The sequence below is a fragment of the Neolamprologus brichardi genome, chromosome 17 (genome assembly GCF_056152115.1).
Source record: "Neolamprologus brichardi isolate AB-2024 chromosome 17, ASM5615211v1, whole genome shotgun sequence".
In the NCBI taxonomy this organism is placed as follows: domain Eukaryota; kingdom Metazoa; phylum Chordata; class Actinopteri; order Cichliformes; family Cichlidae; genus Neolamprologus; species Neolamprologus brichardi.
The window spans coordinates 21,479,754-21,494,808 of NC_142120.1; the positions used below are offsets into that span (position 1 = coordinate 21,479,754).

Consider the following 15,055-nt stretch of genomic DNA (forward strand, 5'->3'; position numbering starts at 1 on the left):
TAATCTCTGTACAATAATATATGCTTCCCTTATTTAAACAATAAACATATTTAACTATCTAACAATGTGTTGACAGCTCCGTGCCCCTCTTTCTCTGCAGCGCATTTTGACTGCGAGTTCCTTCAGCAGCCTCTGTTAGTGTTGCAAAGGTCTTCTCTGTGGTATCCAATTTAATTTTCACTTCTGCCAGGTACAGACATTTCGCCTGCACTCTTTTTATTTTAGTTGTTTTATGATTTCGTGAACCTTAGCTCTTTTCTTTTCTACTCTGGGAGTGTAGTCTTGATCGAAGAAGATCCGTTTATCTTGGAAGAAGACCTGTCTCTGGCTCCATGCTTGCTCTATAATCTTATCTTTTATTGCTGCATTGAGGAACGTCACTATCATTCTTAAGTAGTTGTTTCACAAACCTGCCCATATCCTTTCCTTCACTTCATTTTGAGATCCTAATATTGTTACGTCTCAATCGGTTTTGGAGATCCTTGCACTTTGCTGAGAGATCCATATCGCGGTGAATCAAGTATTGCAAACCCCTTTGGTGTTGCATGACTTTGAGCCATACTGACACTTTTCTTTTTATGTGTCTGGTTGGCTTGAGTCGCTAGCATTGGTGTTTAAGCTAGCTGGACTCTATGGTCTCTGTTCATCTTCTAATTTCCAGGTATCTTTAAGTTCTTTCTCTCACGGCTTTACACATTTTGTTGTTTTATTTATTTAACTGCCTATTACGTTCTTGTTTGTAATAGCTACTTGTTTTCTTATTGTCTGGCGGGCAACCATGGCTTCACCTGAGGTTAATTAGTCTCATCTAAGTAAAGCAGTTGCAGAATGAAACCATGGTAAGTATATCACACCAGTGATTCGACATCATGTGACTCTCACAGTTTTGCTTTAACACTCGGGCTATGGTACAGGTGAAGCTGCAGAAAACTCAAGATCTTCCTCCAGGAGTCTTCCTGAGCATCTGAATGAGCTTTGGTGTGTCCTCCCCACAGTAATATCACTGAAACACACACAGTTACAGAGCTAACTAATAAATCACAAAGCACAAAGCAGAGGATTTTAGCAACCTGGTGTGTAAACATATTTTTAAGGGACCTCAAAATTCAACCCCTTGATTTTCAGGTGTACCTAATATAGTGGTTACAACCAGAAATTCTTCCTGGAAGTCAGGTTGAAGTGTGTGCGAGTATGTGAGAGAGAGAAAGAAACTGACCCTTCTCTTTACTGTTTAGTATGATAAATTTCGTAGCTCTAAAATGAGGAGAGAATGGCGGCTCAATCAGGTGTCCAGCACCCGGATACGCTAATCTGCTCAGCAGGTGTTCCTTTCCACCTTCACGCAACAACCTGGCTACCTGTGGGTCAGAGGTCAACTTTAATTTTATGCTGACATCATTTAACAAAGTTCATATTCTGAAATTTTTATTGTTTTTGGAGTGTGAACACAAACCAATGCTCTTAGAACAGGGGTCTCAAACTTAAATGAGCTGTGGTCCATTGCTGGCACTGTCATCTCACTGGAGGGCCACTTTGGTGTTCAAGTAGAACAACAAACAAACTTAAAAAAAAAAAAAAAAAAAACACAAGAAACCACGCACAAATATTTTTTTTTTAAAAAAAAGTTCAAATACTGTATAACAAGCCATAAATTCAAATGTGAACGCAATATTCTTCCCCCCTCACTCTTAACTGAAGCCTTTCATTAAACTACCAAATAAACTGGTACTCTCTCTTAATGGCCAGACACGTGGCAGCACTTCTGCTATAATTTTGTTTGTATTTAACAAAATAAAAATGCAGAAATAAGTGTACGCATTAGTTTTGGACTACTAGTGAAAATAGTTCTTTACAAATAACTCTCTCACTGAACTAACACAGCCAGTCCCTCAACATGTTTGGGCTCTCTGCTCATATTGCCTTTATATTAAATAATGTTTTACTTTTTAAAGAACCTTTTTTAATATTGCTTTCAACAAAAAACAAATTCTCCCTAACAAAAAAAAAAAAAAAAAAAAAAGTAACTTCAAAGGCCAAATTGCATTATATTTCTTCATGTCAATATACGGCCTGCAAGCAGGGATGATGTGGGCCATAAGTGGACCCCAGGCCACGGGTTTGAGACCCCTGTCTTAGAGCATCACTAACCTCCTCCGCTGTCTCCACTGTAGGCCAATTCTGATCGTCACAGCCATTAACCAGTAGCATCGGGCAGTTAATTCTCCCCACCTGTCAACAAAGCAGATTTAAACATCCCACAGGAACTAAGAGGTCCAACTCAGGCTTGGAGAGGTCATTAGGTCTACTGGTAGTATAATGCAGTATAATACAGCACTCACTTCCACGTTGTTTGAGGGGTCAGCAATAAGATCCAGAGCAAAACTTCTCCAGCTCATATAGTAGTTCTCATCGAAATGTGCCTTGTGAAAATGCCTATGATACATATTAGTAACAATAATTTGTATTATCATTAAATTTTAATGACAAACAGTACGTACTTGCTTAGTATTTTAAACGCGGCCTTCAGGGTGGTCCCAGGTGGGTGATGGTGATTGCTGCTGATGCAAACAATGCAGCGAGGCTGGAACACAATGATAAATCAAAACATTTGATGTTGCACATTGAATTAAAAGACCCAAAGACCAGCTTCCAACTTAGTTTTTCAACAAAACATGAATGTTTAAACCTCCTGGAATTGCCATTTTGACCATCTGCATTGAAGGTCTCCTTTATGTGCTTATTTTTGTCATACTGAAAAAATGTAAATGTGCATCTTTTTTCCCCTCAATTGCACAAAGTTAAAATAAAGATGGCTCAAAACACGGATCTGTGGTCCTGTTGTGCCTTAATTCCACCACACTGGTGGTGAAACCCAGGATGCGGCAAGACAGGCCAACAACAGAGCCAGGGAAGGGAGGAGCTGTCGCAGATGATTGCTGACACGGCGGCTATCCAGTGGGAGCAGGCGGTGGAGGTGCGTCGCCAGCAGGAAGAGCTGCGGGAACAGACCGAGCGCCACCTGAAAAGATGCCCCTGGGCACCACCCTGCGCGGAGTGGTGGAGCACCTGCTCCAGCCAGAGACTATGGAGGTCCAGCCGGCAGTGAGCAGGTGCTCACGGCTGTGCCTGCACGGTCATGCCAGTTCGCCAGGTGGCCGACCGGCGGGCCAGCGTTGCCATCACCGCTGGAGACTTGGGCGGCCTCAGCAAAAGACACTGCCCTGTCGTCGGGTTGGGGGGGGGGGGGGGAGGAAGAGTAGGTAGGTTTGGCTGGATGGCTCCCTGGCCTCAGTCGAGCGATGGGGTGTGTGGTGGGGCGTGGTCTGTGGTGCCTTGTGGACGCACCAGTACGACACCTGCAGATCACGCCCGCGGTGTTAAATCACGGGGAAGCAGGATTGAGAGGGTTCTTGTGGTGGTGGGACAAATGTATAAATAAACATGGCTTAAAGCACGGATCTGTGGTCCCATCGTGCCTTAATTCCACCACATACTCGTTCTCCAGCTCAATGGATTCCTTCATCTCTGGTGTCAATCTGGTTCTGAGGAAACCACTATGACTGGTCCCAATAATTTTATGGGCAAAACTCTGTACAAATATCTTGGCAGTGACGATGAATGGAACATGGTCCACTCAGACTCTGTATCCCCAGCCTCCCTCTGGATGTTGTTTAAGTTCTGTCAGAGGTAAAAAATTCAAGATCTTGAAGACTAGGGCCTTTGCTACATGCTTGCAACACACATTCAATATATATTTGGGCAGGCCAGGTCCATCAAGCATCCTCACTTTACACCTCATCTGCCCACTTAAGTGCCGAATTCACCCAGTAGGACAATGGAGTACCAAGATGGAGCACCTTATCCACCACTCTAAGAAAAATTGTTATTAGGTGCAAACAGCAGTCAGGACCCACTGAACAGAGTAGAAAATAGTATACCCACACCTGCATGCTGCCTCTCACCAAGGGCAACTCCATAGTGAAAGAGTCTAGACCAGGGATGGGCAACTCCAGGCCTCGAGGGCCGGTGTCCCTGCAGGTTGTAGATGTGTCCTTGAACCAACACAGCTGATTTAAATGGCTAAATTAGGTCCTCAACATGTCCTGAAGTTCTCCAGAGGCCTGGTAATGAACTAATCATGTGATTCAGGTGTGATGACCCAAGGTGAGATCTAAAACCTGCATGACACCGGCCCTCGGGGCCTGGAATTGGCCACCCCTGGTCTAGACCCTTTTCAGGATGCTAAAGACGGTCTCATTTCCGACTTTTCTGGTGGTTAAGAAGTTCAGGCTCCTTTCCTACCAGAGAAGCCACATCCTAAATACCTACAGCCAGACTTTTCAAGTGGCGATCAGACCACCGGGGCCCTCACGCCTGACAGCCACCAAATCCACAGGACACCGAACTGTTACGAGAGACTGACAATCAGTTTGATCACTGTCAATCCACAATATCACAGCATCAAGGAGGAAGGAAATCTTACCCACCACGTTTACCTTAATAATGGTGCTGCAGGCTGTTAAGTCGAAGGCCACCACGGCACCCAGGGAAATACCAAGAATTCCAACTCTGTCTGGTATCACTTGAGGATGGTTCCTAATAATGTTAAATGCTGTCTAATAGGAGAGTGATACTGGAAATTAATGAGATATTAAAACCTTGTTTTTAATATGTATAAATTTACATTGTTTTAAAAAGTGTTACATGTCTAAAATGATAACTCAAATTTCGTTCATATTCTTCATATTGAGTTAATTGAAAGAGGATCCTTTATTTTTTGCCTCATTTTATTCTATTTACTTATCTTTTCTCCTTGTTACTATGTGAAGCGGTATATTGCTGATTGTAAATTTGTTGTTTGGTTTGCGTTTGGACCGGAGATAAATGTTAGTTTGTTCCTTGATTTTTGGTGCCCACTTGTAATATAAGTTGGATTGCAGATAGGGGGCAGGGTTTAAAAAGAATATTTTCTTCTTCCTGCTCCTTTTCAAGCATAGTTGCAGTGCTATACCAAGAGAAAGTGTGGTTGGTTTGTCTGAAAGAACTATCTGTGGAAACTGTTGAATCAAGTGTGAAATAAATAAATGAAATGTGTTAGATATTATGGTATTGAAGAAAAATTAGATTGTGCTATCCACTCACAGTGAAGATTGAAAGATTTTTTTTTTTTATTATTTTGAATGATTTCACCCAGAGTTTAATTACTAATCATGTAAAACTGGAAGTGCAAGTAAAAAAAAAAAAAAAAAAAAAAAAAAAAAAAAATTTCATTTGTCCAAAAAGACAAAACAAAAAACCCCATAAAACACATTAGTATGTAAATCGCACAAACCTCGAAGTACTTAAACTCTACATCTGCTGACAGGTGTTCAGACCTTAGGTAATCCAGCGTGAAAGAAACGTAACCACGAGATGCCAACAAGGCAGAGCGATACTCCTGCAGCCCTACACCGCCTCCCCACATGTCTAGCAGTGCAGGGAAGGGTCCAGGACCTGAGGGGAAAAAAACAGAATCAAACACAGTATTTTAGTCAGTTTTTTCTACTCTTAGTTCTGTTTGATGTCAGGAAAAGAGGATATTCCTCATGTAGTAATTTCGGGGTCAGAAGTGTCATCCATCCATCTCACAAAATCTAGATTATTTAAAAAAAAAAAAAAAAAAAAAAAAAATTGTTTTATTTCCGGTGTACCTGGTGGTATAAACAGGGTCCCCTGCACTCCTTGCTTATTAATATCAATTCTCTTGACACCAGGAGCCATGTACCATCTCTCTGCGAGTGCTGATGCCAGAGGGGTCCGGCCCCTGAAGTCCTCGTGTCCACTGTGGACTGAGATGTTGACCAGCATTGGTGTGCACACGTTTATCTTCCTTAACCTGACCAGAAATGATACGAGTTATTGAACAAAATAAACAAAGGGTAGTCCACCCACATACACACACACATTAGTCATGGTGTTAGTCATATGTCCTTCAATGCACAAAATTAAACAAATATCTATTACTCCTTTCTTTTCCCTGTGCAGTGTTGCCAAGATGAGTATTGTAATTCCTTATGACATTACAGGCTGCTGTTTTTTTTTTTTTTTTTTTTTTTTTTTTTTTTTTTTTTTTAAATGGAGACAGGATTTTTTTCTAAACAAAGACTTTCACCGTTGGCTTTATGCAGCCTAATTATGTCTGTTGTTACCTCCCGAAAGGCGTACAAGTCAGTCCTTGGCGTGCCGAAACTGGTATAATCGACATAAATATTGATGTGATAACTTAAGCTCCTTTACACGCCACGAGCTCGGCAAGATGACCACCAAATTCTTACCTGAGGCCTTCACGGCTGCCTGGGACCGGCCGCATGCTCCACAACAAGCCCATGGGCTCTTTTCCCGTATACGTGCCTCCAAAACTCAAATCCTCGGTAACTACAAGAAAATAAAAACCATTTTATTCCGTTTGACTTTGTTTCACTTTTATTTCATATCTTTTTACATTACCAGTCCATCTGATTGTATCATAATTAACTCTTTCTAGTGTTTTCCTTTACCGTTTTTCATTTACAGTTTTACTTACTTTACTGATTAATACCACAGTAAAAAAGGTCTGTGAGCAGAGCTCACACTGACAATAATCAGTTACCATCTTAATTTCTTTCCCACCCTTTTTTAAATTAACAAAACAGGACAGCATATCTGTGCCAAGGACAGAGAAGACTGACAAGAACACCACAACCTGGAAAACAATCACTGTAACAGGAGGATATCAACATATGGGATATAAGGATGAGTGTGCTGTGTGAGTGGCTTTAACTATTCTGCCAGTGATCAAATAGGACAAACTAAAATCTCAGAATCGCTTCCAAACCATATCACAGAAATAGGATCCGGAAGATGGCCTTTACCAAAAATAGCCCCCATATCCTGAGAAAGACCCTGTTTATTAGGTGGCCATCGGTAAATTAATTTTCAGTGTTGTATATAATGTAAACAAAGTCAGTGGTCTGATCATCTGCCCATAGTCCTGCCCTTCCACCTCCTGGGATTCACGAATAGGACTTGTTAAGAGACTAGCAGGTGATACTCACCTTGAAGAGACACAGACACACATATACATCAATGTTGTGTGAAGGTACAATAAATGGATTTAAATATTCCCACAGCAATGAAAGCATCATAATTTCAGCAATTAATACAGCTACTACTACTACTAATACTAATACTAATACTAATAATAATCTTAGTATTTTAGTAGTACTCCCTAATTATGATACATGAGCATGATATTTTGAGTAATTGAAATCAAGCAATGTAACAAGTTAGTTTATTGATTATTAAGGTCCAGATGTGGTTCAGTTTTCAGTGTTTTTTTTTTTATCTAAATCAAGGCAGACAGGGAGGGAATCTTCCAGGGTGCACAAGACTGTATTTGATGTTCTGTCATGGTGAATGTGCTGTGTGTGAAGGCAGGCAGGAAAGGACCCAAACGCAGGACTCAGACGCGGTAACTTAAACAAAAAAAACCCCACAGCTTTATTTGCTGGCAGGGGAAAGCATACAAAACAAAACTATACTGGGAGATCGAAATTCAGGAGGAAACACCAGGAGCGTAACACAGCAATGAGGGATGACACAATGCTGAACACTGGAGGATACACACTATAAATACACAGACAAGAACATGAGGGAACGAGGAACAGGTGGGAACACAGCCGGGAGAAATAAGACCTAACGAGACAGAAGAAGCGAAACGAGTAGCATTGCCATAAGACATGGACCTTCAAAATAAAACGGAACAAGAAACAATTTACAAAGATGCAGACAAGACACTAAACCTAACCTGCACTAAACACGAGGGCACAAGAACAAAACCTAAGTAGGAATACAACCCATAATGCAAAATCAAACCGAAACATAACTCAAAATGCTGAGTCAAAATGACACAGAACTGTGACATGTTCTTTAAACAGCAGAAAATTCAAAGAATCTAAGTCACCCATCTCCGCATTGATCATTAATATAAACTGACAATGAGTTACATATTAATTCAGAAAGCACACTCCAAATTCAACAGTGCCTTTTTTGTATTAAAGAAAATCTAATAAAGCGGTTTTAGTGAAGTCATCTGCATCAACCAAGAAACAGAAACTGCCAAAACCCCAAACTAAAACATCAGGTAAGAGTTTTAAAGCTTACTGAGGTAAGAGTGAGAATCTCTTTAAGCATGATGAGCAGGACAGGAAGTTGCTCACATAGGGAGTCGAGTTCACATTCCAATAAAAACTGTCCAACAAACATTTTTAGCTTGTTCACCCTCCAAAGACCAGCTCTGAGACAGCATCCTAAGTCTTCTGCAGCCAGCGGTGACCCACCTGATACGACGCCTCTGTGGTCGCTGATGTAGTGACCATATGCCTCCCATTCATTCTTGTCCTCAGAGTGGTGGATGGAGTGGAGGGTTACCGGGCATCCTGGAGGAAGATTCTCCACCAAAACTTGAAATTTCTCATCAACCAGAGCCCGACTCGGGGTGACGGAGAGGATCGGAGGAACCGCCTGTGTCATGGCTGAGAGCAGTCTGGAGAGAAACTGTGACAGGAGTGTAACAGTGACAGGTTGGTCCGTCAGTGACGTTCAGGTCTAAGCTGAATTCAAAGCACAGATTTAGATGCAAACAAACAGACAAAAAAGCCATGTTATTTGGTTTTTAATCAGATGTTAATTTTATTTCTAGTTGCTTTGCATCAACTCGCAATAAAGGCATGTGTGTGTGTTATGAACAAAGTTAACTTTCTGGGATTTCTTTACATGGATAATAAAGCATGTATCGAGCCATTACATCTCGTTGTTTTGGATTTTTTTAACTTCCGTTTATTAATCATATGGCACACAATAGCAATCTTTGCTGTCATTTATGCATGTATTTAAGTATTTGTGTATGTAGGAGTAACTATCTCGAAAGAAGGAAGGACAACCCCTGCATCTGTCCAGGAAAATGATTCTGAATCTATATTTCGTTCAAAGCTCTTTTATGTACCATGAGGGACAAAACAGGTCCACAAAAACTGATGGAGATTGATAAGAAAGATATTCTGAAGCTGGGAAGCCTGGCATTTGAACATCTAGAGAAAGGAAACATTGTGTTTTACTGAGAAGACATGGAGCAACATGGTATCAATGGTGCAGGGGTCTCTTTGTACTCAAGAGTCTGTACAAATGTCTTCAAAAGAGAATGTGGTATCTTTCAGAAACCAGTCTACTACTTTGTTCATCGGAGCTTTCAGGAGTTTCTGGCTGCAGTCTACATGTTTCACTGTTACACCAACTAGAAGACAAAAGTGCTTCAGAAGTTCCTGAGAAATGGTCTTTGTATTTATCCTGAATCTTTAGTATCTTATTCATCATCATCCACAGATATATTCTTTTTGGATACATTTTTGTGGAGAGTCATACAGAAATCCCTCGAAAGTAAAAATGGCCACCTGGACCTGTTTGTTCGCTTCCTTCATGGTCTCTCTCTGGAGTCCAGAGGTTCCTCAGGTCAAGGACCAAATTAGGGAGAGCCAAGGGCGTAGATTTGGTTTTGGCATTGGTGGGGACGGATGATTCGACCACCAAACTCTGCCCTGTTTCTTTTTTTTTTTTCCCCCTTTTTGTTTTTGCTTCTTAATAAAAAGAGGAGAAATATACTTGCCTACATATGCTATTCTACGTGCTTTTAAACCATTTAAAAATCACAATTCATAGTTTTATATGTGAATTATATAATGTTAAATTACTATTAAACAAATGACTGACTAAGTATTTTAGGGTTTAGTTTACTTCAGCCATATTTCATATAAATCAGGTGTCATGCAAACAAAAAAAAAAGCTTCAAATACAGTCATGACAATAAAAGAATATGACTTTAAGGACTTAACAACATTACTTCAGTTATACTACACCAACATCTCTTATACATTAGCACTAATGGAACACTGAATGACCTGCTGGTTTTTGTCCATAAAACTACTCATCTAAGATTACCACAAAGTAAAAGATCTCTCAGCAAAATTATGCAACAGTTCAGGCACACTATTGCCCCAATCAAATCAGTGAGCTGAGATTTTCTATTCTAAACATGAACTACTGTTACAGCAACAGACACGGACTACTGGTGCCCCACACAACAACTCAATGTCCACTATGTGAAGGAGCCAAACACATGCCTTCTCTCACTGAGATAAACTGCTGGCATATTTGTTTTACATCTATACAGTCCAGTCGCTCCTGGTGGACATGGCATACAGCAGCATTGTTTAATCTCATTTGAGTCATTGTTAACCTTAGTCATGTTTTTAGTCTTCTGAGAGCACTGAAGCTTCTTTCAGCCTCAGTACCTGCGTTTTATCCTCAGATTACAATTATTATTCTGTGCTTGATGTGCCTCACCTTTGGCCCTGGCTCTTCCCCTCTGACTGCACTACGACATATTGCCACCTGAAAATAACACATTGATTCGTGCCATATAAAAAGTAAGACATGTCAATTCAGATTCTTTGTCAAATATACACTAATGAAAACTTACATCAGCAGCCTAACAACTGTCATGATAATAAATACTAGTTAATCTATAGCACCGAATCATCAGTCAGTCACCTGTGACCTCGCCTCTTCACCTCTGTCTGAGCTACAACATGGCAGAGCTGCCTCTGTCACCTGATAAATAACAGTGAGACATTCCAAATACATGCAGTCACACATATGCTTCAAATACAGTAATGAACCAACAAGTCATCATCCAATTCCACCTGTGATCTTGTATCACCATTACTCTCTGAGCTTTGTGTTGGCTCTTCTGTCACCTGACAAATAGGACATACATGACAATAAGAATAAAATGTGTAGCTGCTTCAGTGTTTCTGTCAATTTGTGCAGATCTTGACTCATCAGTAATGTTTGCAGGGTGAGTGCATTTTTAAAACAATTTGTGCAAACTGCACTACAAGGTGGAATATTTGCAAAATCATGACTACCTCATGATATTTTGTCTCAAAAATTAACCCTATGAATATGTCAGGACCATTAGGATGAAATTATTGTGTCAGCAACATTTTAATGTTAGACATAATTTTAACAGCCTCTAAACTAATATCCTGGCCTGCTCGAGGCTGCCGTTTTCTCTGACAGTTTCAATCAAAATTAAAAATGCTACTCTGGGAGACTGAGATAACTAATAGTGCTGCCTGTTGTGCAGTTAGTTTCCAAAACACGTTATTCGTGGTTACATACAATTTTAGACTGATGTGGGCCAAAGCCTAGCATAGCCTGTAACGTTATTATGATGGACACATTTTATGAGTTAATTTGGCTTTAAGTGACTTACAGGTTTCTTTGAAAGATACTTGTATCCAAGTTCTTCCGTTGCGCTGCCATCCTCTCCTCTTTGCAGGTCCTCGCAGCGCAGGCTTGCTGCTGCTAAAACTAAACAGAGCTCCCTGAAAGGCACAGCCAATCACATTGGCCATATTTGTCACATAAGGTAGGACTCCAGTAGAGAACGTAATTTAACTCTTTCGGCACCACTGGGTGAATGAGACGTTGACAGATCGTTTTTCTTTCTATCGGCATTGATTTTCTTTACTCGAATAGATCAAATTATTGGTGGGAACATGTCCCTTCCGTCCATGCCAAATCTACGCCCTTGGGGAGAGCCCTTTTCGAGTCCCAGTGCACTTTTCTGGTCTTAATGCTGCAAACATTTGAAGAGGTTCTGGATGAGTTGGATCTGTGGAAGTTTAACACAACATTGGTGGGAAAATGGAAATTGATTCCAGCTGTGAGGAACTGCAGAAAGGCTCGGAGAGACAAGGTGTGATTAACATCTTAAATCAGTGTTAATTAAGCTGTTCTTTTTTTTGTTTTTGTGGCTGATTATTTTTCTGTGTGGGTTTTCTCTTTTTATTTATCTTTTGTAGTGATAAAAGAATGAGGGTAGTGCATATGATGTACAATGATATAAGGCTAAAGGTTGTCCTTGTTACTGAAATTATTGCTATTATTTACATTTATTTTGCCCAATCCATTATTTGAGAAAGAATACTGTTAGACCTGGCCTCTCCCTTAGATAGTGTGAGGTTTTCGGCCATTCTGGATTGGCTCAGCATATAAGCATAAGTGGATGGATGCAGTAATAAAAAAAAAAAAAAAAAATGTGACTGTGGTTCTCATTGTTGTGGTTGTTTGTTTTGTCTTTGCTTTGTTGTTGCCTTGAGTGTTATTGACCAAGTTTTTAGATGCAAGGTCATTTTGGGTGACTTGGCATCAGAAGGCCACCATTGCATCACTTTTTCACACCTAATTCAAATCTACATGATTATCATATCTGCATTTGTACACCTTTGGGCCTTTAGGGCAAAGGACAAGGGAGTAAACTGATGAGGACATCTAGTAGGCAAATATAAGATAACCACAGATTTGTGCGTGAGCACCCCATTTCCACATGAAATGAAAAACGTGCGATCGTTATAAGACATTTTTAAAAATGTATCTGTCATTGTAGACTTTCTGGATGTCAACTGTCACTGACTCACTATGAAACCATAGCCTCAGCTCTAAAGGCCAAGAACTCCCATGTGACAGAGCTGGACCTGAGCTTGAATGTGATGCAGGATTCAGGAGTGGATCTGCTGTCTGCTGCATTGAAGAGCCCAAATTGTAGACTGGAAACTCTGAGGTCAGTTTACTGAATGTGCCTTAGTTTGAAGTGTTAAGCAAGTCCCTTATATACTGACACCTATGCTGTGTGATGAATGTAATGTTCCCCGTCTCTGCCCCCCTCCCCCGTGGTGATGCATTGGATATATTTGTGGCCTAGTGTGATATGTTATGTGTTAGTAATCTGTTTTCACTACTTTCAGTACTGGTTTTCCTTTTAGATATGGCTACTGAAGATTACTTTTAGTTAGAATGCTCTGCCTCCAGTGTCTTTCATATTGGGTCCTTTACAATCCATACACCAAACCAATAGTCGAGGATAAAAATCAACAATTCTGTTCTCTAGGTTTAAAAAAAAAAAAAAGGTTACCTCACAGTAATCTGAGATAGGAAAACCTGAGGACCATATAGCTTTTGTTCTTCAGCAAGTAGTCTGTGTTTGTGGCAATTGAAGTCTTCTTTCTGGTTAGAGGACTGTGTCAGATGTCTGAGAGTGATTTGATTTTGTTATTTTTGATGAGCTTCTAATTTTTGTTGTCATCGTTTTGTTTTTAATAACTTGATATTGGAAGTAGCTTTGCTACTTAGTTTTTAATTGTAAACAGAACCCGCTTTGTCATATGGACTTTTTAAACATTATTATTATTATTATTATTGTTACTTCCCCACATTACCGGGTCCCACGCTAACAACACCCTTTTTTTTCCATATACAACTTAGAGGTAAGTGTGTGTGTTTGTTTGTTTTTTAATTCAGGTGTCCTATGGTTTTTTATTTTTATGGACAATTTTGCTGTGTTCAAAATTTGTCATAGTTTAGGGTGAAGAATGTAGGTGTCTGTCACAAAACAGCTGTGTGTAGGCAGGAGAGGATCCAAATGCAATACTCACCGATATGGAACGTGAACTCAAAAGCATGGCTTTATTGCTGAAAACAAGGCCAAACGATACAAAACCAAACTGGGAAAACTAATAATAACTCATACACAGCGAAAAAGGCTAATCACACACAGCTATGAGGGAGGACGCGACACTAACAAAGAGAAACACAGGGCTTAAATACACTGAGAGATAACGATGGAAATGAGACACAGAAGGAGAGCACAGCTGGGAGTAATTGGACTAGATAAGACAAGGGAAGCAAAACTAGAAACAATGACATGAGACAGATACTGTCAAAGTAAAACAGTAAACACACCAACTAAACTCTAGACATGTAAACTTAACAGACTGGGGAGACAGAACATAGGGACCTGGAACATGGGAGAGAATGGCACAGTAGACATAACACGGAACACAGGGGAGCCATCACACAAAACCTAAGAACTAAACCCGTGACAGCCGTAATTGAAACCTAGGGAAATGACAATAATCAAAATGGTACAACCAAGGACTCAGAAAATAAACCATAATATAAAAAATACAAAAACTCAAAATGCTGGGTCACAAAGACCCAGAACCGTGATACTGTCATAATGGTGTAACGTTGAAGGGAAATGTCATTCAATTTTATTTCAGAAATGGTCACTGATTAGGACAGTATTGTGAACAGCAACATTTAAAAACACATAATAATAATAATAATAATAATAATAATAATAATAATAATAATAATAATAATAATAATAATCATGGATCATGGAATCATTTATATAGCACTTTTCTAGGCACCCAAAGCGCTTTACAACTCCACAATTCATTCACTCTCACATTCACACACTGGTGGAGGCAAGCTACAGTTGTAGCCACAGCTGCCCTGGGGCAGACTGACAGCTGTATAATCAATGGTTTTATTCACATGCTCTATTCTTTGTGTAGATTGTATGGCTGCAAACTGTCAGAGACCAGGTGTGCTACACTTGTCCCAGCTCTGAAGTCTAACTGCTTCCATGTGAAAAACCTCAACCTGAGTTTCAACAGCTTGATGGATTCAGGAGCAGAACAACTGTCTGACCTTGTGAGGAGCCCACACTGTAGACTCGACACTCTGAGGTCAGACATCATGTTTTGGTTGTTGAGATTATAATGTTAATTGCTGGAAACACTAAACAACAGATACGAGCATTATACTGGTACACCCCAAGTATCCTAATGCTCGTTTGTTTTCATATTCTGTGGTTCAATTATCCATACTGAGCTACTATCATAATATTTATAATGACAAAATATAACAAAAAGTCATCTATTAGATAATTTGATCAGAAACGTGATATTCTGTTTGATATATATATGTATGTATATATATATATATCTATTAGGGGTGCAACGATACACAAAATTCACAGTTCGGTTCAGTTCGATACTTTGGTGTCACGGTTCGATATTTTTTCGATACAAAAAAAAAATGTTCTTGCCTTTTTAAGTTGTCATTTATT

General features: G+C 39.9%; 1 protein-coding gene across 3 annotated transcripts; it reads right to left on the minus strand.

Annotated features, from left to right (window-relative positions):
• Nucleotides 1-878: 878 nt before the first annotated feature.
• On the minus strand, nt 879-13,598 carry LOC118454194 (peroxisomal succinyl-coenzyme A thioesterase-like). Of its 3 annotated transcripts, XM_087831115.1 has the most exons (11): nt 13,572-13,598; nt 8,358-8,574; nt 6,315-6,414; nt 5,691-5,875; nt 5,333-5,493; nt 4,488-4,616; nt 2,499-2,581; nt 2,340-2,433; nt 2,149-2,229; nt 1,217-1,358; nt 879-1,003 (listed from the first exon to the last, which is right to left on the minus strand). In XM_087831115.1, the coding sequence occupies exons 1-11, from the start codon at nt 13,596-13,598 to the stop codon at nt 879-881; spliced, it is 1,344 nt and encodes a 447-aa protein (XP_087687241.1). The 3 variants fall into 3 exon arrangements, with proteins under 3 accessions (XP_087687241.1, XP_087687242.1, XP_087687243.1); XM_087831116.1 differs by lacking the exon at nt 13,572-13,598 and having other exon boundaries at nt 4,497-4,616; nt 8,358-8,550; XM_087831117.1 differs by lacking the exon at nt 13,572-13,598 and having other exon boundaries at nt 2,340-2,420; nt 2,495-2,581; nt 4,497-4,616; nt 8,358-8,550.
• Between the last annotated feature and the right edge of the window lie 1,457 nt (nt 13,599-15,055).

Excerpts from the sequence above, each read along its gene's own strand:
- LOC118454194 (XM_087831115.1), bottom strand. The coding sequence starts at position 13,598 with ATGCTTTTGAGTTCACGTTCCATATCG. Across the intron at positions 2,230-2,339 it reads ACCCCTCAAACAACGTGGAA|GTGGGGAGAATTAACTGCCC; the intron begins GTGAGTGCTGTA and ends CTTTGTTGACAG. Across the intron at positions 1,004-1,216 it reads ACTAAACAGTAAAGAGAAGG|TGATATTACTGTGGGGAGGA; the intron begins GTCAGTTTCTTT and ends TGTGTGTTTCAG.